The following is a 25,317-nucleotide window of genomic DNA, read 5'->3' as shown; positions in this document are numbered from 1 at the left end:
TCCCATTCTAAAAGGGACGCATTAATCCCTACTCTTTGTTTCCTGTCTGCCAACCAATATTCTATCCATGTCAGCCCCCTACCCACAATACCATGTGCTCTAATTTTGCCTACTAATCTCCTATGGGGGACCTTGTTGAAGGCTTTCTGAAAGTCCAGGTACACTACATCCACTGGCTCTTCCTTTGTCCATTTCCTAGTTACATCCTCAAAAACTTCCAGAAGATTAGTCAAGCACGATTTCCCCTTCGTAAATCCATACTGATTCCGAACGATCCTGTTACTACTATCCAAATGATCCGCAATTTTTTCTTTTATAATTGACTCCAGCATCTTCCCCACCACCGATATCAGGCTAACTGGTCTATAATTTCCCGTTTTCTCTGTCCCTCTTTTCTTAAAAAATGGGATAACATTAGCTACCCTCCAATCCACAGGAACTGATCCTGAATCTATAGAACATTGGAAAATGATCACCAATGCGTCCATGATTTCTAGAGCCACTTCCTTAAGTACCCTGGGATGCAGACCATCAGGCCCTGGGGATTTATCAGCCTTCAGTCCCATCAGTCTACCCAAAACCATTTCCTGCCTAATGTGAATTTCCTTCAGTTCCTCCATCACCCTCGGACCTCTGTCCAATAGTACATCTGGGAGATTGTTGGTGTCTTCCTTTGTGAAGACAGATCCAAAGTATCTGTTCAACTCATCTGCCATTTCCTTGTTCCCCATAATAAATTCACCTGCTTCTGTCTGTCACCTGCAACTGGATCCTCGACTTCGTCATTCACAGACCACAGTCTGTTCGAATTGGCAGACATACTTCTTCCTCATTAACAATCACTACGGGAGCACCTCAAGGCTGCGTGCTCAGCCCCTTGCTCTAGATTTTTAGATTTAGAGATACAGTGCGGAAACAGGCCTTTTCAGCCCACCGAGTCCGCACCGCCCAGTGATCCCCGCACATTAACACTATCCTACACACACTAGGGACAATTTTTACATTTACCCAGTCAATTAACCTACATACCTGTACGTCTTTGGAGTGTGGGAAGAAACCGAAGATCTCGGAGAAAACCCACGCAGGTCACGGGGAGAACGTAAAAACTCCGTACAGACCGCACCCGTAGTCGGGATCGAACCTGAGTCTCCGGCGCTGCATTTGCTGTAAAGCAGCAACTCTACCGCTGCGCCACCGTGCCGCCCAGTGGCTCTACTCACCAATATGAGGAAGGGTCTCGACCCGAAACGTCACCCTTTCCTTCTCTCCAGAGATGCTGCCTGTCCCGCTGAGTTACTCCAGCTTTTTGTGTCTATCTTCGGTTTAAACCACCATCTGCAGTTGTTTCTTACACATTTCCCCTGCTCTACTCACTCTATAGTCTTGACTGTGTAGCCAGACACAGTGCCAACTCCATCCTCAAGTTTGCCAACGACACCACCGTTGTTGGATGAATTACAGATGGTGATGAGTCTAATGGGTCTTTGTCCCAAACATTATGGAGGGCACTGTACCTCTTTGGTGACCCTTGGACTATCCTTGCACCAAACATTATTCCATTATTATGTATCTGCACAATGTAAATGGCTGGATTATAATTATGCATTTTCTTTCCGATGACTTGATAAAAGCTTTTTACTGTGCCCTCGGTACATATGATAATAAACTAACCTAAACTGAACCGAACTGAGTTGTCAGGAGTGGAGTGGGAAAGTAGGTTAAAGCAAAGGTCATTCAAGGAAGAGGGACAAATATTTAAGCTGGAATTGATCCCAGCTGGAAATGACTCAATGGGAAAGATGAACCATTTGTGGTTGGCAAAGGAGGTTGATTAGATATGAATAAAAAAAACAGTCTTGTGTTAAGTTCAGTGCTCTCGGATGGTAAACACATATCATCACAGTTGGTGGGAAGAAGCTGTTCCTGAACCTGGACGTTACAGTTTTCAGGCTCCTGTACCTCCACCCTGAAGGCAGGGGTGAAATGAGAGCTTGGCCAGGGTGGTGTGGTTCTCTGACGATGCTGGCTGCCTTTTTGAGGCAGCGACTCATGTAGATGCCTTTGAAGGTGGGATCAAACAGCAGAGAACGCCTGAATAAAGATTAATAAGGAAGCAAGCATTCGAATATGAGATAAAACCAGAAATGTAAAACAATGATGAGAATATCTGTAAATTTTCAAACCCAAAAGAGTTAAAACGTGAACTAAACTTGCCGAAGCATGATTTGTAATTCAGGAAGTGAACTTTAAGAATCTAAGGCTTCAGTGTCTGCCTTGACTTTGTTGGACAATAATTGTGTAATCCTACCTGTTTCGTACAGAATAAACTGCACTAAAGAATAAGATACTGGTGAAGATTCAGTTTCACTAAATTATAGGAGGCGTTGGAATATATTGTTGTACAACCAAAAGAATGTGAACTTTCTGGTTTGTCAACAGAGTAGCAAGTGAATTGCAGCCAGTCCTGGAGCAGGGGCTTTACAAAGCCAGTCCGTGGGCAGATCTGAGCCACTGGATTGAAGGTCGGGGAACAGGCACAGCAGCTTGGAGCAGCAAACACGGTGATTCATTGCTGCAAGTGAACTTCAGGTTGGTGGTGAGGTGGAAGTTGGTACGGATGGTGATGGGAGATCGTTTAGTGGACAGAATAGGCAGGAGAAAGGCAGGGAGCGAGGAAGGACAGTGTAGGAAGGAACTCCAGATGCTGGTTTAAAACAAAAGTTTGCAAAAAAAGTAATGATGATGAAGGAAGCAGTCCATTGTGAGCTGTGAGCTGGGTGAAAACTCGTATAACTTATACAACAAGGGCTATAACTCGTTTTCACCTTGACCACAGCTAACCATGCACTTGCTTAGTCTGAAGAAGGGTCTCGACCCGAAACGTCACCCATTCCTTTCCTCCAGAGAGGCTGCCTGTCCTGCTGAGTTATAGTTTCTATCTTCTACAACAATAAAAGGCTTGGTGGAACAGTGTTTGAATGTGACAGAGAAAATAAACAAAGGTACGAATCCAGAGAGGTAAAATCTCATCAAATCATACAGAACAGAAACAGGAATGAATCCAATCAATATGCAGATTGATGATCATTTCGGGACAAGACCCTTCTCCAGACTGCTTACGGATAAGGGAAACAAGAGATATAGACGATGATGTGGAGGGATAAAGAACAATGAATGAAAGATCTGCAAAAAAGTAACGACGATAAAGGAAACAGGCCGTTGTAAACTGTTTGTTGGGTAGAAACGAGAAGCTAGTGCGACTTGGGTGGGGGAGGGATAGAGAGAGAGGGAATGCCAGGGTTACCTGAAGTTAACGCATCAATTTCTGATACGGAACAGTCAGTCCTCAGCAGAGACCTCACCTTTGTTCCCCTCCGACCCCACCTCAACGAGATCTGGGTCTGCCACGACTTAGAGCTCTTCTTCCGTCGCCACTGCCTCGTGCCTTTTTCTATGGGAAGGAGTCCTCACCTCCCAGCGATGACCCACTCACCTTACTTTAACCTCACCCCCTCTGAACGTATAACCCTCCACTCACTCTGCAGCAACCCCGACTTGGGGTCTGTTGGTCAGGAAGTCGAGGATCCAGTTGCAGAGATGAGGTGCCGCGATAGTCTGGCGTGCTGACCCCTGGCTGAGGGCCAGGCGACAACTCTCAGACACCTCCTCCTACTTATCCTTGGACCATGACCCCACAGACGAGCACCAGACCTTAATATCACACACCTTTTGTGATTTCATTACTTCCGGCTCTCTGCCCTCTAAAGCCTCCAACCTTATATAAGGGCTGCACGGTGGCGAAGCGGTAGAGTTGCTGCCCTACACCAAATGCAGCGCCGGAGACCCGGGTTAGATCCCGACTACAGGCGCTGTCTGTACTGAGTTTGTACGTTCTCCCCGTGACTTGCGGGGGTTTTCTGCAAGATCTTCGGTTTCCTTCCACACTCCAAAGACGTACAGGTATGTAGGTTAATTGGCTTGGTAAATGTAAAAATTGTCCTTAGTGGGTGTAGGATAGTGTTAGTGTGCGGGGATCGCTGGGCGGCACGGACCCGGTGGGCCGAAAGGGCCTGTTTCCGCACTGTATCTCTAAACTAAACTAAACTAAACTTATCATTCCCCAGCCCTGCAAGATTTTATCTTCTCCCCAAAATCCACAAAAAGAACTGTCCTGGCAGACCCATTGTTTCTGCGTGTTCATGTCCCACCAAATTAATTTCCACCTACCTCAACTCCATCCTATCCCCCCCTGGTCCAATCCCTCCCCACCTATGTCCAAGACACCTCACATGCTGTTCCTCACCTTCTCCATCACAGGAGACAGACTATTGACCGACATTTACAACAAACCTGCTGACTCCCATAGCTATCTAGACTACACTTCCTCCCACCCTGCTTTCTGTAATGGCTCTATCCCCCACTCCCAATTCCTCCATCTACGCTGCATCTGCGCCCAGGTTGGGGTTTTCCATATTAGATCATCAGAGATGCCCTCATTCTTTAGGAAACGGGGGTTCCCCTCTTCCATTATAGATGAGGCTCTCACTAGAGCCTCCTTGATATCCCGCAGCTCCGCTCTTGCTCCCCCTCCCCCCATTCGCAACAAAGACAGAGTCCCCCTTGTCCTCACCTTCCACCCCATCAGCCGTCACATACAGCATATAATCCTCCAACACTTTCACCATTTCCAACGGGACCCCACTACTGGCCACATCTTCCCATCCCCTCCCCTTTCTGCTTTCCGTAGAGACCGTTCCCTCTGTAACTCCCTGGTCAACTCGTCCCTTCCCATACAAACCACCCCATCCCCAGGTACTTTCCCCTGCAACCGCAGGAGATGCAACACCTGTCCCTTTACCTCCCCCCTCGACTCCATCCAAGGACCCTGTCAGACTTTTCAGGTGAGGCACAGGTTCACTTGCACCTCCTCCAACCTCATCTATTGTATCCGCTGTTCCAGGTGTCAACTTCAGTACATCGGCGAGACCAAGCGCAGGCTCGGTGATCGTTTCGCTGAACACCTCCACTGAGTCCGCCTTAACCAACCTCATCTCCCGGTTGCTCAGCACTTTAACTCCCTTTCCCATTCCCAATCTGATCTTTCTGTCCTGGGCCTCCTCCATTGTCAGAGTGAGGCCCAGCGCAAATTGGAGGAACAGCACCTCATATTTCGCTTGGATAGCTTACACCCCAGCGGTATGAACATTGACTTCTCTTGCTTCAAGTCTCCCTTGCTTTCCCTCTCTCTCCATCTCCTCCCCCTTCCCAGTTCTCCTTTCTATCTTTGTCCCGCCCACTCCCCTGACATCGGTCTGAAGAAGGGTCTCGACCCGAAACGTCACCCATTCCTTCTCTCCAGAGCCTGTCCCACTGAGTTACTCCACCATTTTGTGTCTCCCTTCAATATCCATACCACTGGCCTGTGAGCTGTCCAATCCAAAAATGAGATACTGGCCCTCCAATTTGCGTTTAGCCTCACTAGGACAATGGAGGACATAAAGGTCAGTGCGGGAATGGGAAGGAGAATTAAAGTGTTTAGCAACCGGGTGATCAGGCAGGTTCAGGCAGACTGAGTGAAGGTATTCAGCGAAATGATCGCCCAGTCTATGTTTGGTCTCGCTGATGGAATGAAAGGGAGGTTGGTTTGTGTGATGACCTGGGTTGCATCCACAATTCACTGCAGTTTCTTACAGTCTTGGATGGAGCTGTTCCCAAACCAAGCTGTGATGCATCCCGATGAAATGCTTTCTATGGTGCATCTGTAGTAGTTGGTGAGAGTTGTAGGGGACATGCCAAACCTATCAAGCCTTAGGGGCTAGTGGAATCGAGGGATATGGGGAGAAGGCAGGCACCATCATATGGGGACGATCAGCCACGATCACAATGAATGGCGGTGCTGGCTCGAAGGGTCGAATGGCCTCCTCCTGCACCTACTTTCTATGTTTCTATGTTTCTCAGGATGTAGAGGCGTTGTTGTGCTTTCTTGGTCATTGCATTAATATGGGTGGTCCAGGAGAAGTTGTTGGTGATATTGACTCCTAGGAATTTGTAGTTTTCAATGAGGTTTGTACTTGGCTGCACAGCCGTGAGTGTACAAGGAGTAATGAAGGGGGCTGAGAACGCATCCTTGTGGAACGCCAGTGTTGAGGATTATCGTAGAGGATGATTTGTCCGTTATCCTCACTGATTGGAGTCTGTTGGTCAGGAAGTCGAGGATCCAGTTGCAGAGATGAGTGCTGGCACCAAGTCCCGTGGGTTTGGTGATGAACTTGGATGGTCTAATGGTGATCAAGGCAGAGCTGCAGTCTATGAAAAGGAGTCAAAGTAGGTATCTCTCTTATCCAGGTGTTCCAGGGATGTGTGTAGTGCCAGGTGCATGGCCATGTCTTGCACTCACGTCTTCTTTTCCACACTATTTCTTCTATAACCCATATCATTATGCAATCAGAATGAAAGCCCATCATTTTGTTTAGAGTGATACAGTGTGGATCCAGGCCCTTTGTCCCAACTTGCCCACACCGGCCAACATGTCCAGCTATACTAGTCTCACCTGCCCGTGTTTGGTCCATATCCCTCTAAACCTGTCCTATCCTATACTTGTCTAACTACTTCTTAAATGTTGGGATAGTCCCTGCCTCAAATACCTCCTCTGGCAGTGTAGGAAAATAACTGCAAATGCTGGTACAAATCGAAGGTATTTATTCACAAAATGCTGGAGTAACTCAGCAGGTCAGGCAGCATCTCACGAGAGAAGGAATGGTTGACGTTTCGGGTCGAGACCCTTCCTCAGACCGATGTCAGGGGGGCGGGACAAAGGAAGGATATAGGTGGAGACAGGAAGAAAGAGGGAGAACTGGGAAGGGGGAGGGGAAGAGAGGGACAGAGGAACTATCTAAAGTTGGAGAAGTCAATGTTCATACCGCTGGGCTGCAAGCTGCCCAAGCGAAATAGGAGGTGCTGTTCCTCCAATTTCCGGTGGGCCTCACTGTGGCACTGGAGGAGGCCCATGACAGAAAGGTCAGACTGGGAATGGGAGGGAGGGTTGAAGTGCTCAGCCACCGGGAGATCAGGTTGGTTAAGGCGGACTGAGCGAAGGTGTTCAGCGAAGCGATCGCCGAGTCTGCGTTTGGTTTCACCGATGTAAAGAAGTTGACATCTAGAGCAGCGGATACAATAGATGAGGTTGGAGGAGGTGCAGGTGAACCTCTGTCTCACCTGGAAAGTGGGTCCATGGATGGAGTTGATGTTTGGGTCCTTGGATGGAGTTTAGGGGGGAGGTAAAGGGACAGGTGTTGCATCTCGTGCGGTTGCAGGGGAAAGTGCCCAGGGATGGGGTGGTTTGGGTAGGAAGGGACGAGTGGTCCAGGGAGTTATGGAGGGAACGGTCTCTGCGGAACGCAGAAAGGGGAGGGGATGGGAAGATGTGGCCAGTAGTGGGGTCCCATTGTAGGTGACGGAAATGTTGGAGGATGATTTGTTGGATACGCTGGCTGATGGGGTGGAAGGTGAGAACGAGGGGGATTCTGTCCTTGTTACGAATGGGGGGAGGGGGAGCAAGAGCGGAGCTGCGGGATGTAGAAGAGACCCTAGTGAGAGTCTCATCTATAATGGAAGAGGGGAAGCCCCGTTTCCTGAAGAATGAGGAAATCTCTGAAGCCCTAGCGTGAAACACCTCATTCTGGGCGCAGATGTGGCGTAGACGGAGGAATTGGGAGTAGGGGATAGACCTTTTGCAGGTGGGAAGAAGTGTAGTCCAGATAGCTGTGCGAGTCAGTGGGTTTATAGTAGATGTCAGTCACTAGTCTGTCTCCTGTGATGGAGATGGTGAGGTCCAGAAACAGGAGGGAGATGTCGGAGATAGTCCAAGTATATTTAAGAGCAGGATGGAAATTGGAAGTGAAGTGTATGAAGTCAGTGAGTTCTGCATGGGTGCAAGAGGTAGCACCAATGCAGTCGTCGATGTAGCGGAGGTAGAGTTCAGGGATGGGGCCAGTGTACGTCTGGAACAGGGATTGTTCGACGTACCCGACAAAGAGGCAGCCATAGTTAGGGCCCATGCGAGTGCCCATAGCTACGCCTCTGGTTTGGAGGAAGTGGGAGGAGTCAAAGGAGAAGTTGTTGAGGGTAAGAACCAGCTCTGCTAGGCGGAGGAGAGTGTTGGTCGATGGGGATTGGCTGGTTCTACGGTCGAGGAAGAAACGGAGGGCTTCGAGACCATCCTTGTGGGGGATGGAAGTGTAGAGTGACTGGACATCCATGGTGAAGATGAGGGAGTGGGGGCCTGGGAACTGGAATTTATCGAGGAGAAGGAGAGCGTGTGAGGTGTCTTGGACGTAGGTGGGGAGGGATTTGACCAGGAGGGATAGGATGGAGTCGAGGTAGGTGGAAATAAGTTCGATGGGACATGAGCAGGCAGAAACAATGGGTCTGCCGGGACAGTTCTGTTTATGGATTTTAGGTGGAAGGTAAAATCGGGCCGTGCGGGGCTGGGGAACGATAAGTTTGGACGCATTAGAGGGTAGAGCACCGGAAATGGTGAGGTCCGTGATGGTGTTGATGATTAAGGTCTGGTGTTCGTCAGTGGGATCATGGTCCAAGAACCTCCTCTGGCAGCTCGTTCCATACACCCACCACTCTTTGTATGAAAATGTTACCCCTCAGTTCCTATTAAATCTTTTCCCCTTCACCTTAAACCTATGTCCTCTGGTCCTCGATTCACCTACTCTGGGCAAGAGACTCTGTGCATCCACCCGATCTATTCATGATTTTTCCACCTCTATTAGATCACCTCTCATCCTCCTGTGCTCCAAGGAACAAAGTCCCAGCCGACTCAACCTCTCCCTATAGCTCAGCCACTCTTGTAACCTCTCCCTATAACTCAGCCACTCTCATCCTGGCAACATCTTCATAAATCTTCTCTGCACCCTTTCCACCTTGACAACATCTTTCCGATAAGGTCGTGCCCAGAATTGAACACAATACTCTAAATGCGGCCTCCCCAATGTGTGTACAATTGCAACTTGACCTTCCAACTTTTTTACTCAATACTCTGACTGATAGCCAATGTGCCAAAAGCCTTTTTAACCACCCAATCTACCTGCGTCTCCACCTTCAAGGAAACATGCATCAGCACTCCCAGATCCCTCTGCTCTACAACACACCCCAGAACCTTACTGTGTAGGTCCTGCCCATGTTAGACTTCTCAAAATGCAACACCTCACATTTCTCTGTATTAAATTCCATCAACCATTCCTCAGCCCACCTACAAACCCATGCTGACTATCCCTAATCAGCCCTTGTCAGTCTAAATGCCTGTATATTCTATCCCTCAGAATACTCTCCTGTAACTTTCCATCTACCATAGATGGAGCCCATAGTTCCCAGCATTTTCCCTGCAGCCCTTCTTGAATAGAGGCACAACACTTGCCACCCACCAGTCTTCCGGCACCTCTCCTGTATTTAAAGACATCTTGTAAATTTCAACCAGGGCTCCCGCAATTTCCTCCCTAGTTCCCCACAATGTCCTCGGATTTATCTGATCAGGCCCTGGAGATTTGTCTACCTTCATACACGACAGTACCTTCAGCACCTCTGGCCGTAACACTGACTGCTCTCAAGACACTTCCAGTGACTGCCCCAAGTTCCTCCATCCTCCTGTCTTTCTCCTGTCTTGATAATGAAAGGGATACGAAGTGAAGCTAGCAGAACGACTAGTGTGGGGGAGGGACAGAGAGGGAGGGACTTCAAGGGTTACTTGAAATTAGAGAAATCAATTTTCATCCCACTGGATTGTAAGCTGCCCGAGATAAATAAGAGGAGCTGTTCCTCCAATTTGCATGTGGCATGGTCTTTAACCATGTTGGTGCCAGGTGGAATCAGGTTGAATAATTCACGCGGCCCTGATTTACAGGACGTCCTTACGAGGCCAGAATCGTTGGAAGAAGATGAGTGTGGCTGTGGTTGACTTTGGCTCATTTGCCTTGGGTGAAGCTGAACCTTCAGCCCATGAAATGAAACGATTATCCACAGAGATCGGACGGGCATTCAGTGAACTTGGATTTGTGTACCTCAAAAACACCGGCATCAAAGATGAGCAAGTAAGCACGCACTTTAATATCCCATTATATTGTGCCGTACTACTGTGTAAGGAGGATGGTGGCAAAGTGTGGACACTCTGGTCTCAAAAGACAATCTATCATCATCTGATACGATCAATCTGCTCTTTCACATCTCTTTGTGAAGCTGGAGGAAGGAAGAAAAGGGGAGGAGAGAAATAGATGCATGTCCAGATGGGGCACATGGTGGGGGGGGGGGGGGTGTGGGGGGAGAGGGGTTATTGTGAGGGAAGAAGGGAAAGGGGAGGTTTACGTAGTTACCTAAAGTGGGAGAATTCAATGTTCATACTACTGGGGTGTAAAGTGTCCAAGCTGAATATGAGGTGCTGTTCCTCCAGTTTGTGTGTGGTCTCACTCTGGCAATGGGGGATGCCCAGGACAGAAGTGCGGCACGGTGGCGCAGCGGTAGAGTTGCTGCCTTACAGCGAATGCAGCGCCGGAGACTCAGGTACGATCCTGACTACGGGCGCCGTCTGTACGGAGTTTGTACGTTCTCCCCGTGACCTGCGTGGGTTTTCTCCGAGATCTTTGGTTTCCTCCCACACTCCAAAGACGTACAGGTTTGTAGGTTAATCGACTGGGTAAATGTAAAAATTGTCCCTAGTGTGTGTAGGATAGTGTTAATGTGCAGGGATCGCTGGTCGGCGCGGACCCGGTGGGCCGAAGGGCCTGTTTCCGCGCTGTATCTCTAAATCTAAATCTAAATCTAAAAGAAAGGTCAGCGTGGGAATGGGGAGGTGAGTTTAAATAGTTAGCGACCAGGAGATCCAGCAGGCCTTGGTGTAGCGAGCGTAGAAATGTAGGTCAGTTGCATTTGGAAAGAGGAGATTTATTAATAATCTTCTGTCCCACCCTTTGACAATTGTGAACAATGAACATGAGCCTTAGTGTTCCTATGCCAGTCATACACCACACTTAATCTTGGACCATTGCTCCACAGGTGTTTGAAACAATGGACATCTGCAGGAAGTTCTTTCTACTTCCCAAGGACATTAAACAGCAATATGCTCGTTCCAAGGACACAGATATTCCATGTCACGGCTGGATAGATTTTCAGACTGAGAGGTAAGGTTCCCCCGAGATTTCCCTTTCTTGCATCCATGCTGCAGAAAGGAAATATTCTGAAATATTATGAAGCACATAACAGGAAGATTATTTAGTGAATGCGGAAACTCTAAGATTTGACATCACGGCACGGTGGTGCAGTGGGTAGAGCTGCTGCCTTACAGCACCAGAGACCCGGGATCAATCCTGACTATGGGTGTTGTTTGTACGGAGTTGTACGTTCTCGCCGTGACCTTGTGGGTTTCTTCTGGGCGCTCTGGTTTCCTCCCACATCCCAAAGACGTGCGGGTTTGTAGATTAATTGGCTTCTGTAAATTTGTTCTACATGTCTGTGGAAGTGTCTGGACAAATGACTGAGTAATATTTAAGCACGGATCTTTAAATAAACAAGTGTAAATATTCTCTTCACAGCTTAAACCCAACGGAACTCAATGACCTGAAAGAAGCCTTTAACGTGACATCATTGTCTTCCACTGACGTAAGATCTCAGAATTCACACAGATCGGTTTGTAATCCATGTCATTGAACACATGCCAGGAACGTGGCAGTCTGCCTGTTGTGTCACTGGGGAAATGTTACTCACAAACACAGAACACAGAGCATAGAACAGCACCACAGGAACAGGTCCCTCGGCTCACAATGTCCGTGCTGAATGTTATGCCACGTTACATTAATCTCCTCTGCCTTCATGTGATCCATATCCCTCCATTTCCTGCATATCCATGTGCCCATCCAAAATCCATTTAAATGCCACTGTTGAATCTGCCTCCACCATCATCCCTGGCAGTGCGGAGTCTGTGTGGAGTTTGCATGTTCTCCCTGTGACCGCTTGTGTTTACTCCTGGTGCTCTGGTTTCCTCCCACATCCTCAACGTGCGGGTTTGTTGGTTAATTGCCCCTCTGTAAATTTCCCCCAGTGTGTAAAGAAAGGATGAGGATTTGGGGAAACATAGAACTAGTGCGATGGTCGGTGTGGACTCGGTGGGCCGAAGCGCCCAGTTTCTAAACTCTAAACATCAGTTTTGACTTCAAAAATATTCTCCAGCTCCTCTTCTAATTTAGTGCATGTTTAGCATGTTTAGTTATTTTGCCTATTTCAGTACAAAAGTAAGAAAGAATTCAAAGTAATTTTATTTTCGTATGTATTAGACATGGCCTGTCAAAGAGCTACCTGAGTTTTCAAGTTGTGTGGAGTCATTCTTCAGAACATTTAAGGACCTGTCGATGCGGGTTATGAAAGCCATTGAACTGAGTCTGGGAGTTGAGACTGATTTCTTTGTCAGCAAGCATCAAAAGATCGGCAGTAAGTCTCCATTTCAATGTCATGAAACCTGCTGATTTGCGTCATTGTTGATTAACCTGCCTGTTGTCCATTACACATGTGTCCACATCACTCACCCATGATCCCATTGTTAGCTGGTATTTACAGAGCAAGGTCTAGAGAGGACAAACAGTGTGGGGAGATATAGGGAAGGGTAGAGAGGTGAAATGAATGAATATGGTCAGACCACAAAATGAGTACACAATTAGAAACTTCACCAATAACCAACAAAAATAAAACAGCTGGAGTTATTATCAAGTCATAAGGAACTGCAGGTGCTGGAATCTTGAACAGAATACAAAGTGTCTGGGCAACACGATGGTGCAGCGGTAGAGTTGCTGCCTCACAGCGCCCGAGACCCGGGTTTGATCCTGACTACGGATGCTGGCTTTATGTTCTCCCCGTGACCGCATGGGTTTTCTCCAGGTTCTCCAGTTCGAAAGACAAAGAGGTTTATAGTTTAATTGGCTTCAGTAAAAATTGTTGGACAAAAAGTTGTCAGATAAGGAGAGAAGAGGAGGAATGAAATATAAAACCTAAGGGAAGGATATGGGTGGGGGGGGGGGGGGGGGAGGGATATGGGTGGGGGGGGGGGGGGATATGGGTGGGGGGGGTTATTATCATCTGTTTTCCACATTTGTTACAATATATATTATTTTTCAGATAAATTACCAATCTCTATTGTATAATCTCTTAAAGGTGACGGAAATATTTCAACCCTGAGACCTGCGTATTACCCAGCAGTACAGAAATCAAGTGTGAAAGGAAAGCAGACCCGGTGTGGGGAACATTCTGACTACGGGACGTTCACTTTCGTGTTCCAGGACAGGAACGCAGGACTGGAGGTGATTCTCATCCTTCAGTTTCCACTGTCTCCATATTTACAACAAGTTACGAGGTTGAATGTGGCATCTTTTAATCCGCTCCTCAAAAATAAACGCAATGACCATTCATCTCACAAGGGGGAGACCCGGTGGCACAGCTGGTAGAGCTGCTGCCTCACAATGTCACAATGCCACAATGCCAGAGACCTGGTATAGTCACTGTCTCACAATGCCACAATGCCACAATGCCACAATGCCAGAGACCTGCTAGAGTCACTGCCTCACAATGCTAGAGACCTGGGTTTGATCCTATTTTGCCCATACATCTCCTTTGACCCTAAAACTATGGTCTCTAGGCTTTGACAATTCCACCCTGGGGGAAAGGTTCTGAATATACGACCCTATTTATGCCTCACATAAATATATATATTTGTATCACTTCCCCTCTCAAATTCTGAAGCTCCAGAGAAAATAATCTAAATTTGTCTATCCTTTCTTTGTAGCTAACACTCTTAAATCCAGGCAGCATTCTGGCCAAGCTCTTCTGCACCCTCGCCAAAGCCTTCACATCCTTCCTGTAATTGGGTATCCAGAACTGCACACAATACTCCAAGTGCAGCTGTAATATGACGTCCCGATTTTTACACTCAATGCCTCGACCAATGTAAACATACCAGTAGTAATTGATATTTCCACCACCATCCTGGCCAACAGTAGTGTCACAGATCAAGTTGCAAAGCATTTGTCTCAACACTACGCTACTCATGTAGAGGTGGGTGCCTGGTAGTTTCTTGGTGTCTACATTGAGGCATTGGACCATTAGCACACGGTGGCCATCAAGTGTTCCTGGTGAAGGCCTGTCATTGTATCACACAGACCAGACTCCCCACTATTGACTCCATCTACACCTCACGCTGCCTTGGAAAAGCAGCCAACATCATTAAAGATGTCCTACCCTGGTCATTCCTTCTTCTCCCCGCTCCCCTCTGGCAGAAGGTACAGAAGTTTGAAAGCGCGCACCACCAGACTCAGGAACAGCTTCTTCCCCACTGTTATCAGGCTTCTGAACGGTCCTTCCATGAGCTAGGGTACTGTCCGATTCACCTCTACCCCATTGCGGACATTGGACTTTGCCTACAGAACTGACCAAGTCACTGTGGATCCCATGCATCGTATTCCACTGGATCAGCCTACCATGAGAGACCGCATCAAATACCTTTCCAAAATCCAGGTAGACAACATCCACTGCACTGCCCTCATCCAGTGACTGTCACCTCCTCACAGTGTTTAATCAGGTTAATAAGACATGACCAAAACCATGCTAACTGTCCAGAATTTCCCATTCTTTTAAGTTTACTTTTGGACTTTAGAGATACAGTGTGGGAACTGGCCCTTTGGCCCACTGAGTCTGCGCTGACTAATGATCCCACACACTAGAGACAATTTACAATTTTACCAAAGCTAATTAAGCTACTGGAGTATGCCGTTGGAGTGTGGGAGGAAACTGGAGCACCCGGAGAAAACCCACGCGGTCACAGGGAGAACGTACAACTTCATACAGACTGCAACCGTAGCCGGGATCAAATCTGGATCTCTGGTGTTGTAAGGCAGCAACTCCACCGCTGTGCCACTGTGCCACCCATAATTCTCTTCCAAATGTAAGTGAATCCTATGCCAAAGACTCCTCTCCAATTACTCGTTTGCCACTGACCTGTAGGTTTTATGATTATCTCCTCATCTTAAAGAAAGCAGCAACAATGACCTCACTCCAGTCCTCTGGTACCTCAATCATGGCTAGAGAGGATACCAACATCTTCCTCAATATCCCGGCAATCTCTTCTCTTGCCTCCCTCAATAACCTGAGACAGATCCCATCACACCCTGGGGATTTATCCACTCAATGCTTTCCAAAGGAACCAACACCATGTCTTTCTTAATCTCACTGGGCCATTGACGTTCATTCAGAGCAGTGGATTCAGCCACAGAACTCTCAGCTTGGAGATGGGCCAATTTGTCAGGTGCATGGAAGTGCGGTTCAATCATCTCCTTTGGAAAGGTTGGAAAGTTCAGACTCACACAGAGTTGAGTTTGGCCGGGATGATCTCGACAGAGGATGGGGAGGAAATTGGGAGAAGATGATGAATTAAATCGGAACAGGTAAAGGTGATAAAAGTGTAAATTACTGGAGCTCCAGCAGGTGTGGAGAGAAGAGCAGAGTTAGTATTTGGAGCTGTCACCAGAACTGGAGCAGATCAATGCTGCTGCTGCTGCTGCTGCTGCTGCTGTTTAACCACTTTAAACACCTGTGTTTCAGGTAATGTCCAGGTGTGGTCAGTACATCGCTGCCCCCTACCTTCCAAATGCGGTTCTTCTCAACATAGGTGACCTTCTGCAGAGGTGGACATCTGACAGATGGACTTCTGCAGTGAGTGAGGCACCAATCAGTTTGATAACAAGTCGTTGGAAATATTTAAAAATTAGCAATTTTTGTGCTTTAGAATTATTGACCAAACTTTTAAAAATGTTCTACACATAAAGAAATGTATTAAAATCTATTTCAGATTTGCAGCCTGTGTAATATTTTTGTGTTTGATACCATTTTGGGAAACTTCCTCTGTATCCCCTGTAAAGATATTTAACATTTATCTACACTTACATCGAACAATCCCTGTTCCGGGCGTACACCGGCCCCATCCCCGAACTCTACCTCCGCTACATCGACGACTGCATTGGTGTTACCTCTTGTACCCATGCAGAACTCACTGACTTCATACACTTCACTTCCAATTTCCATCCTGCCCTTAAATATACATGGACTATCTCCGACATCTCCCTCCCGTTTCTGGACCTCACCATCTCCATCACAGGAGACAGACTAGTGACTGACATCTACTATAAACCCACTGACTCGCACAGCTGTCTGGACTACACTTCTTCCCACCCGGTCCCCTACAAAAGGTCTATCCCCCACTCCCAATTCCTCCGTCTATGTCGCATCTGCGCCCAGGATGAGGTGTTTCACACTAGGGCTTCCGAGATGTCCTCGTTCTTCAGGAAACGGGGCTTCCCCTCCTCCATTATAGATGAGGCTCTCACTAGGGTCTCTTCTACATCCCGCAGCTCCGCTCTTGCTCCCCCTCCCCCCACACGCAACAAGGACAGGATCCCCCTCGTTCTCACCTTCCACCCCACCAGCCAGTGGATCCAACAAATCATCCGCCAACATTTCCGTCACCTACAACGGGACCCCACCACTGGCCATATCTTCCCATCCCCTCCCCTCTCTGCATTCCGCAGAGACCGTTCCCTCCGTAACTCCCTGGTCCACTCGTCCCTTCCTACCCAAACCACCCCAACCCCGGGCACTTTCCCCTGCAACCGCATGAGATGCAACACCTGTCCCTTTACCTCCCCCCTCAACTCCATCCAAGGACCCAACCAGTCTTTCCAGGTGAGACAGAGGTTCACCTGCACCTCCTCCAACCTCATCTATTGCATCCGCTGCTCTAGATGTCAACTTATTTACATCGGCGAAACAAAGCGCAGGCTCGGCAATCGCTTCGCTCAACACCTGCGCTCAGTCCGCATTAACCAAACTGATCTCCTGGTTGCCGAGCACTTCAACTCCCCCTCGCATTCCCAGTCTGTCCTTTCTGTCAGGGCCTCCTCCAGTGCCATAGTGAGGCCCACCGGAAATTGGAGGAGCAGCACCTCATATTTCGCCTGGGCAGCTTGCAGCTCAGTGGTATGAACATCGACTTCTCCAACTTTAGATAGTTCCTCTGTCCCTCTCTTCCCCTCCTCCTTCCCAGATCTCCCTGTCTCCACCTATATCCTTCCTTTGTCCCGCCCCCCTGACATCAGTCTGAAGAAGGGTCTCTACCCGAAACGTCACCCATTCCTTCTCTCCCGAGATGCTGCCTGACCTGCTGAGTTACTCCAGCATTTTGTGAATAAATACCTTTGATTTGTACCAGCATCTGCAGTTATTTTCTTATACTATTTAACATTTATCTGATAATCTTGCAATTAATGGCCTCAAACTCATTCCTTGAAATGGTTTCAATGTCTTGGTTTCAAGCACACTTCCACTTGTTCCACTGAAGATCATTCTGCATGTGAACAAACGCAGTGGTGCAGTGGGAGTGTTGCTGTCTTACAGCACCAGAGACCCGGGTTCAATCCTGACTGCGGGTGCTGTCTGTATGGAGTTTCCACGTACTGACTGTGACCGTCTGGGTTTTTTGGTCAAACTACCTCTAGTGTGTGGGGAGTGGATGAGAAAATGGAATAACACAGAACTAGTGTGGACGGGTGATCGATGGTTGGCATGGACTCGGTGGGCTGAAGGGCCTGTTTCCATGCTGAATCTCTAAACTAAGCTAAATAACACCCACGTTTACAGCGGCACAGTGACGCAGCAGTAGAGTTGCTGCCTTACGGCGCTGGAGACCTGGGTTCAATCCTGACTACGCGTGCTGTCTGTATGGAGTTTGTACGTTCTCCCCGTGACTGCATGGGTTTTCTCAGAGATCTTCAGTTTCTTCCCACACTCCAAAGACATACATATTGGTTTGGTATAAATATAAATTGTCGCTGGTATGTGTAGGATAGTGTTGGTGAACGGGGATCGCTGGTCGGTGTGGACTCGGTGGGCTGATGGGCCTGTTTCCCTGCTGTATCTTTAAACTACACTAAAATGATCACTAAAGAAACCATTGAAGTTCTCAGTATTTGACAAAGTAATGTACATTTAGTTACAATAACAGTCAGAATTTACAAGTGATTTAAATTGTTCAGTCTGAAGAAGGGTCTTGACCCGAAATGCCACCCAATTCCTTCTCTCCAGCGAATGTCCCGCTGAGTTACTCCAGCATTTTGTGTCTACCTTCGATTTAAACCAGCATCTGCAGTTCTTTCCCACATAATTTGTTCTTTCATTTCTTCAGAAACACCGGGTGCGAATCCCGCAGACGGAAGATGCTTTGAACAGGACCCGACAGTCACTGAGCTTCTTTGCAGTCCCGGATCACGACGCCACTATTGCCTGTTGTGATGGTTTAGACAAACACCCCCCCATCACCTCCATCCAGTACTTTAAGAATAATCACCCTGGGTTAGTTAACGTCTCTCTATCCGTAAAGTGATGGAGCAGGAAAGAGGATCAAGAGTCAAGAGTCAAGAGTCAAGTGTGTTTTATTGTCATCTGCACCGAAAAGAACAGTGACTTTCTCACCTGCAGCAGTGCACCAGATATACACACACAGTACTCTGTAAAACCCGTAATAAAATAAAACAAAGTGCAGTATTTACACATTTGCACTATTATTGTTGGTTTATTTGTCTCATAGAGTAACACAGTGTGGAAACAGGCCCTTCGGCACAACTTGCCCACCACGTTTTCAAGGTTCAAGGTTTCAAGGACAGTTTATTGTCACATGTACCAGTTAGGTTCAGTGAAATTTGAGTTACCGTACAGTCATATCGTGAAAAGCAACAAAACACACAACCACATAAATGTCAAGGTAAACATCCACCACAGTGGATTCCACATTCCTCACTATGATGGAAGGCAATAAAGTTCAAGCTTCTTCCTCTTTGTTCTCCCACGTTGGGGCAGTCAAACCATCCGCAGTCTGGGCAATCAAAGCTCCCGCAGCCGATGATCAAAGCCCCCATCAGGGTGATCGAAACCTCCGCGTCGGGGCGGTTGAAACTCTCTCCGCTGCATGGAGCTCCCGAGTCGGCCTCTTCTTACCAGAGACCGTGGGCTTCACGATGTTAAAGTCCGCAGGCCCCGCGGTTGGAGCTTCGATCCCCGGCAATGGAATTGCAAGCTCCGCGATGTTAAAGTCCCACAGACTCCCGCGACTTGGAGTGCCCGTCGGTCTCCAGGAAAGGCCACCAATTCCACAATGTTAGGCCGCAGTGGGGACGCAGATACGATACGGAAAAAGTCACATCTCCATAAGAGATTGAAAAAAAAAAATCCAAACTCTTCCCCCACCCCCACATAAAACAAACCAAGGAACACTAAAACATACTTTTAACACATACTAAAAATAACAAAAAGAAGAAAGGGCAGATAGACTGTTGGCGAGGCAGCCACTGCTGCTATATATATATATATATTGCAGTGCCGGAGACCAGAGTTCGATCCCGACTACAGGTGCTGTCGGTACAGAGTTTGAACATTCTCCCCGTGACCGCGTGGGTTTTTCGGTTTCCTCCCACACTCTAAAGATGTACATGTTTCTATGTTAATTGGCTAGGTATAAGTGTAAATAGTCCCTCGTGTGTGAAGGATAGTGTTAATGTGTGGGGATCGCTGGTCTGTGCAGAGTCGGTGAACTGAAGGGCACGTTTCCGTGCTGTATCTCCAAACTAAACTAAAACTAAATTGACAAGTGTATTTGATGAGGGTAGGGCTGAGCATGTTGTCTGCATGAATTTTAGAAACATGTTTAATAAAGTCCTTCATGGCCAGTTGATCCAGAAGATTAAGATGCTTGGGATCTATGGTGAAATTATTCTTTGGGATTCACAATTGACTGACTCATAGAGGACAGAGGGATGTGGTGGGAGCATGTTACTCTGGCTGGAGGTCTTTGACCAGTGGAGATTGGTTTAGATTTGGGATACAGTGTGGAAACAGGGCCTTAGGCCCACCGAGCCTGCGCCTGACAGTGATCTCCCCGTAGACTAGGTCTATCCTACACAGGGACAATTTACAGAAGACAATTAACCTGCAAACCTGCACGTCTTTGGAATGTGGGAGTCACAGGGAGAACGTACAATCTACGTACAGACAGCACCTGAGGTAAGGATCGAACCAGGGTCTCTGGCGCTATAAGGCAGCAACTCTACCGCTGTGCCACTGTGCCACAGGGATCTGTGCTGGGGTTCTGTTGTTTGTAATCTATATACTAAAACTCTCGTTTGTTTGTTTGTTTGTTCCTGAACTACAGCCAAAACGGTACACAATAGCATGACAATTTTTGGCCCACCTTACTCACCGTCATCCCTTTGGTGCTAATGGAAGAAGTTTCATTGAAATCGGTGTTATATTTTTTAAGTTATTCACATTTTAAAGTTTAAATCTATCAAGGGAGGGAGGGAAGGATGGAGGGGGCGGAAGGTGGATAAGGGGAGTTGAGGGGGGGGAGGGGAGGGGAAGGGGGGGAGGGGGAGGGGAAGGGGGGGAGGGGGAGGGGAAGAGGGAGAGGGGAGGGTAGTGGGGGTGTGGAGGGGAGGATGGGGAGGGGAGGGGCAGGGAAATGGAGAGGGAGGAGGGGTGGAGGGAGGGGAGGGGGAGGGGGGAGGGGGTAGGTGGAGGAGGGAGGGGAGGGAGATGAGAAGGAGGAGGAGATGCGCGGGGAGGGAGGGAGGAGAGGGTGCTGCACCAATGCAGGAGAGGTTTGGGGCCAACGTGTCCACTTGGTCTAGTGTAGTCTATAAACGACGGATGTAAATGTAGGTGGGTTAGTCAGTGAGATGCACTCGATTCATGGAGTCAGAACTGGCTTACCCATAGAAAGAGGGTGGTGGTGGAATGGGTGTTATTCTGGCTGGATACTTGTGGAATGTAAAAGTTAAACAGCTTTTCCCAGCTATGGGGTGGTCTGCTAACTCACCACATGTCAAATAGGCAGACGCGCTCAGTAAAACAATCTGGTGCTTGGGAAAATGCTTGGGCCCCTTTAGAAGATTCAGAACCATGGGGACAATTCCAAGGATGCCTGGAAGTAAGTGAAGATAAACTTTTCTTTCTCAGAGGCATCTGAGACAGGTGGCACTGCTGTATTGAACGAGTGCTTGTTTTCAGTACTGAGAAGAATAAGGGAGCACAGTGGTACAGCGATAGAGTTCCTTTTAGAGCAACTTACAGTGCCAGAGACCTGGGTCCGATGCTGACTACGGGTGCTGTCTGTGTGGAGTTTGCACGTTCTCCCTGTGATTGCGTGTTTTTTTCCCGAGTGCTCCGCTTTCCTCCCACATCCCAAAGATGTGGGTGTTTGTAGGTTATTAGGCTTCTGTAAATTGTCACTAGTGCATGGTGCTGTAGTATGGGGTGATCATTAGGTCGGCACCACTTCAGTGGGCCGAAGGGCCTGTTCCCAGCTGTATTTCAAAGGTAAACTAAACTAAACTGTTAGTTTTATAAACATAGTCAATTATTATTTGATGATGATGGTAGACACACGGGTTTATTGATGATATAAACGCATTCTTCATAGACAAGGTCTGTCTTCAAAGGTTCAAAGGTTCAAAAGTCTGTTTATTGTCACGCGTACCAATTAAGGTTCAGTGAAACTCGAATTACTATACAGTCATAGTAAAAAAAGCAACAAGACACACAACTACATAAAAGTTAACATAAACATCCACCACATTCCTCAGTGTTGGAAGGCAATAAAGTCTAATGCTCTTCCTCTCCAGGGGGAGAAACATCAGCTTGGACCGGGAGCTGGACCAGGCAAGGATCCTGGAGCTGGACCCCTGGAGCTGGACCGGGCAAGGACCCTGGAGCTGGACCGGGCAAGAACCCTGGAGTTGGACCGGGCAAGGACCCTGGAGTTGGACCGGGCAAGGACCCTGGAGTTGGACCAGGCAAGGACCCTGGAGTTGGACCATGCAAGGACCCTGGAGTTGGACCAGGCAAGGACCCTGGAGTTGGACCGGGCAAGGACCCTGGAGCTGGACCGGGCAAGGACCCTGGAGTTGGACCAGGCAAGGACCCTGGAGTTGGACCAGGCAAGGACCCTGGAGCTGGACCCCTGGAGCTGGACCGGGCAAGGACCCTGGAGTTGGACCAGGCAAGGACCCTGGAGCTGGACCCCTGGAGCTGGACCAGGCAAGGACCCTGGAGCTGGACCAGGCAAGGACCCTGGAGCTGGACCGGGCAAGAACCCTGGAGTTGTCCGGGCTGTAGATCAGTCACTATATTCCTAATCCAGGCTGGGTCTTCAGACTGACATCCTGTGGTATGCACTTTGCACATGTGTGGACGTGGCTTTATTGATAAAATGTTAGAACAATCGAGATGCTTGAGAACGTGGTACTCATTATTTGTGGGCTCCACTGCTTTGGGCTAATAAAGAACTTTACGTGAAATTAGCAACTTGTCGCCATTCCAACTTCTTACACAGGCCACCCATGGCAAGCCGGTGTATCCGCTGGGCAGAAGGCCCTGAGATATCGGTGAAGACAGTGAGCAGAAGAGTGAGATTTGAAGCTTTATTAATGCCTTTCACTGCATTTTTCTCCAATACAGATAGTTGTTTTCACCCTGAAATATTCCTCCATTCATCGATCCAAAATCCTCAAAGCCTGTTCATATTTCATTATCGTCCATGATCTATGGAGTTATGGGGTTCCCCAGGGATCTGTGCTGGGACCTCTGTTGTTTGTGGTAAAGGTGTCTGAAAACTGTGATCTCCAGGCTCAGGAACAGCTTCTTCCCAACTACCATCAGGCCCTCGAACACTACAATCACCAACTAAATTATGAAATACAAACTGTCCGGATTGCATGAGGATCTTTAAGCTTTGGTTTTGTACCAATAATGGATTTTACTTTTGTTGTTTATGTGTTATCTATGAATATTGTGTTGTGCTGCTGCAAGTAAGAATTTAATTGTTTCATTTTTGGTACAAATAACAATCGAAACATTCTTGACTCTTGATTCAATACAAATGACTTGGACGTCCATGTAGATTGTAAATTCTTGGTTAGTAGGTTTGTAGATAACACTACAAATTGATGGAGTTGAAGACAGTGAGGAAGGATATCAAACAATAAAGTGTGATTTAAATCATTTATAGATACAGCTGTCGAAATGCTAGAATGTAATGTGAGCAAGTGTGAGTCGTTGCACTTTGGGTAGTCTATAACGTGTCCAACCCCTTAATAACCTTATATGTTTCGATAAGATCCCCTCTCATCCTTCAAAATTCCAGTGTATACAAGCCTAGTCGCTCCAGACTTTCAACATACGACAGTCCTGCCATTCCGGGAATTAACCTAATAAACCTAAGCTGCACCCCCTCAATAGCAAGAATATGCTTCCTCAAATTTGGAGACCAAAACTGCACACAGTACTCCAGGTGCGGTCTCACTAGGGCCCTGTACAACTGTACAAACCTTTCATAGTTACTCACCAAACTGACATCAGCAAAAATCCACATTCATGACTCTGCACATAATCAAAACTAAATATTTACATGTCCGTCCAGTTCTTTCAGTTCAAAGTTTTATTTGTTAACACAGTGAATCGAATTTTGGCAATAAATTAGATAAATAGAAAATAATTCAATTAATTTTAAACAGTCTTAATTTTGACTATTGGTGGAAAATTTCAACATGATTTTCAAACATTGATTGAGATATTTTATTAGTTAGTAGCTATCTGTTATGGTCTTCATCTACATCTGATTCACACCTGGTTGGATGAGGATTCCCAACTCAAAACATCATTTGTCCCTTTCCTCCTCAGCTGAAGAAGGGTCCTGACCCGAAACGTTGCCTATCCATGTTCTCCTCAGATGCTGCCTGGCCCGCTGAGTTACTGCAACACCTGGTGTTTTGCTCCCTAATCTTATCTGCTGGTATTCATTCCCTCACCCTCCCCTCTCGTTTCCATCTCCACTCACCATTTGATTCAAGGTTTCAAGGTTTCAAGGTCAGTTTATTTTTACATGTACAGTGAAATTTGATTTACCTTGCAGCCAAACTAAAACAAAAGCAACAAGACACACAACTGCATAAAGTTAACATAAACGCCCACCACAACTGATTCCCCACATCCCTCACTGTGATGGAAGGCAATAAACCTCTTCCTCTTTATTCTTCCCCTTTCGGGGCAGTCAAACAGTGTGGGCGATCAAAGGATCCGCAGCCAGCGGTTGAAGCTCCCACATCAGGGCGGTTGAAGCTCCTACGTCAGGGCGGTTGAAGCTCCTATGTCAGGGTGGTTGAAGCCCCCACATCAGGGCGGTTGAAGCCCCCACATCAGGGCGGTTGAAGCCCCCACATCAGGGCGGTTAAAGCTCCCACATCAGGGCGGTTAAAGCTCCCACATCAGGGCGGTTGAAGTTCCCGCATCGGGGCAGTTGAAACTCCTGTGGCTTGGAGGTCCCAAGTCAGTCTCTAACCAGGGACCGCGAGCATGGTGTGGGTGGCACTGATCCAGTCAATGCCCAGTGGTGTGGGTGGCACTGACCCAGTCAATGCCCAGTGGTGTGGGTGGCACTGACCCAGTCAATGCCCAATGGTGTGGGTGGCATTGACCGCACCCTCTGTTGAACTTGGCCGCCACTTTGGCAATTTCTTCAAAGGATCTGTTGTGTTGCGGCCACAACGTATCAGGAGATTGGACAGATTTCAGGATAGGAAAGCTTTACAGGGATGTGGGACAAATGCAGGCAAATGGGACTGGCGTAGATTGCCAACTTGGTTGGCATGGACAAGGTGGGTCACACGGCATGTTTCCATGATGTGTAGCTCTAAATAAAGGACCTACCTTTACAAAGAAGACTAAGTGGAATTTCTTTAGTCAGAGGGTGGTGAATCTGTGGAACTCATTGTCACAGACGGCTGTGGAGGCCATAATTGGGTAGAGATGGACAGATGCTTGATGAGTACGGGTGTCGGGGTTTATGGGGAGAGGGCAGGCGAATGCAGGAAGATACGGGATCATTTCATTCCAAAGCGAAAGAAAGATTCTAAGAGGAGTAGGAGGCAACCGTGCCTGACAAGGGAAGTTAGGGATGGAATAAAACTAAAAGAATCAGATTTTGGATCGCAATAATGGACGCTGCCAGCGCTCGGCCTGTGGTTGTCACCGACCAGGCCCAACAAAACGCAGTTGCACTTAAGCTGCCGGTCTTCCAGGTGTGGTTCCAACAGGATGAAGTTTAATTCCACATCCGCAAGATTACAGACGACGACACCTGCTACTTCTATGTCGTCAGCGCGCTCGACCAGGAAACGG

General features: G+C 47.7%; 1 protein-coding gene across 3 annotated transcripts; it reads left to right on the top strand.

The window, feature by feature from the left end:
- Positions 1-1,956: 1,956 nt before the first annotated feature.
- Positions 1,957-18,625, top strand: LOC144602037 (uncharacterized). Of its 3 annotated transcripts, none has more exons than XM_078414699.1 (9): positions 1,957-2,067; positions 2,440-2,589; positions 9,911-10,097; positions 11,056-11,180; positions 11,592-11,658; positions 12,330-12,483; positions 13,201-13,346; positions 15,640-15,750; positions 18,275-18,625. In XM_078414699.1, the coding sequence occupies exons 3-9, from the start codon at positions 9,945-9,947 to the stop codon at positions 18,470-18,472; spliced, it is 954 nt and encodes a 317-aa protein (XP_078270825.1). In that variant the 5' UTR covers positions 1,957-2,067; positions 2,440-2,589; positions 9,911-9,944; the 3' UTR covers positions 18,473-18,625. The 3 variants fall into 3 exon arrangements, with proteins under 3 accessions (XP_078270825.1, XP_078270826.1, XP_078270827.1); XM_078414700.1 differs by having other exon boundaries at positions 15,640-15,754; XM_078414701.1 differs by lacking the exon at positions 15,640-15,750.
- The last annotated feature ends 6,692 nt before the right edge of the window (positions 18,626-25,317 follow it).

The sequence above is a fragment of the Rhinoraja longicauda genome, chromosome 18, assembly GCF_053455715.1.
Source record: "Rhinoraja longicauda isolate Sanriku21f chromosome 18, sRhiLon1.1, whole genome shotgun sequence".
NCBI classification, from domain to species: Eukaryota; Metazoa; Chordata; class Chondrichthyes; order Rajiformes; family Arhynchobatidae; genus Rhinoraja; species Rhinoraja longicauda.
Note: the sequence above shows the minus strand (reverse complement) of the source record. Positions and strands in the feature narration are given on the sequence as shown.

Bases quoted from the DNA above. Each gene is read 5' to 3' on its own strand.
- LOC144602037 (XM_078414699.1), top strand. From the start codon at position 9,945: ATGAGTGTGGCTGTGGTTGACTTTGGCTCATTTGCCTTGGGTGAAGCT. The intron at 10,098-11,055 runs GTAAGCACGCAC...ATTGCTCCACAG, and splicing joins CCGGCATCAAAGATGAGCAA to GTGTTTGAAACAATGGACAT. The intron at 15,751-18,274 runs GTGAGTGAGGCA...TCATTTCTTCAG, and splicing joins CTGACAGATGGACTTCTGCA to AAACACCGGGTGCGAATCCC.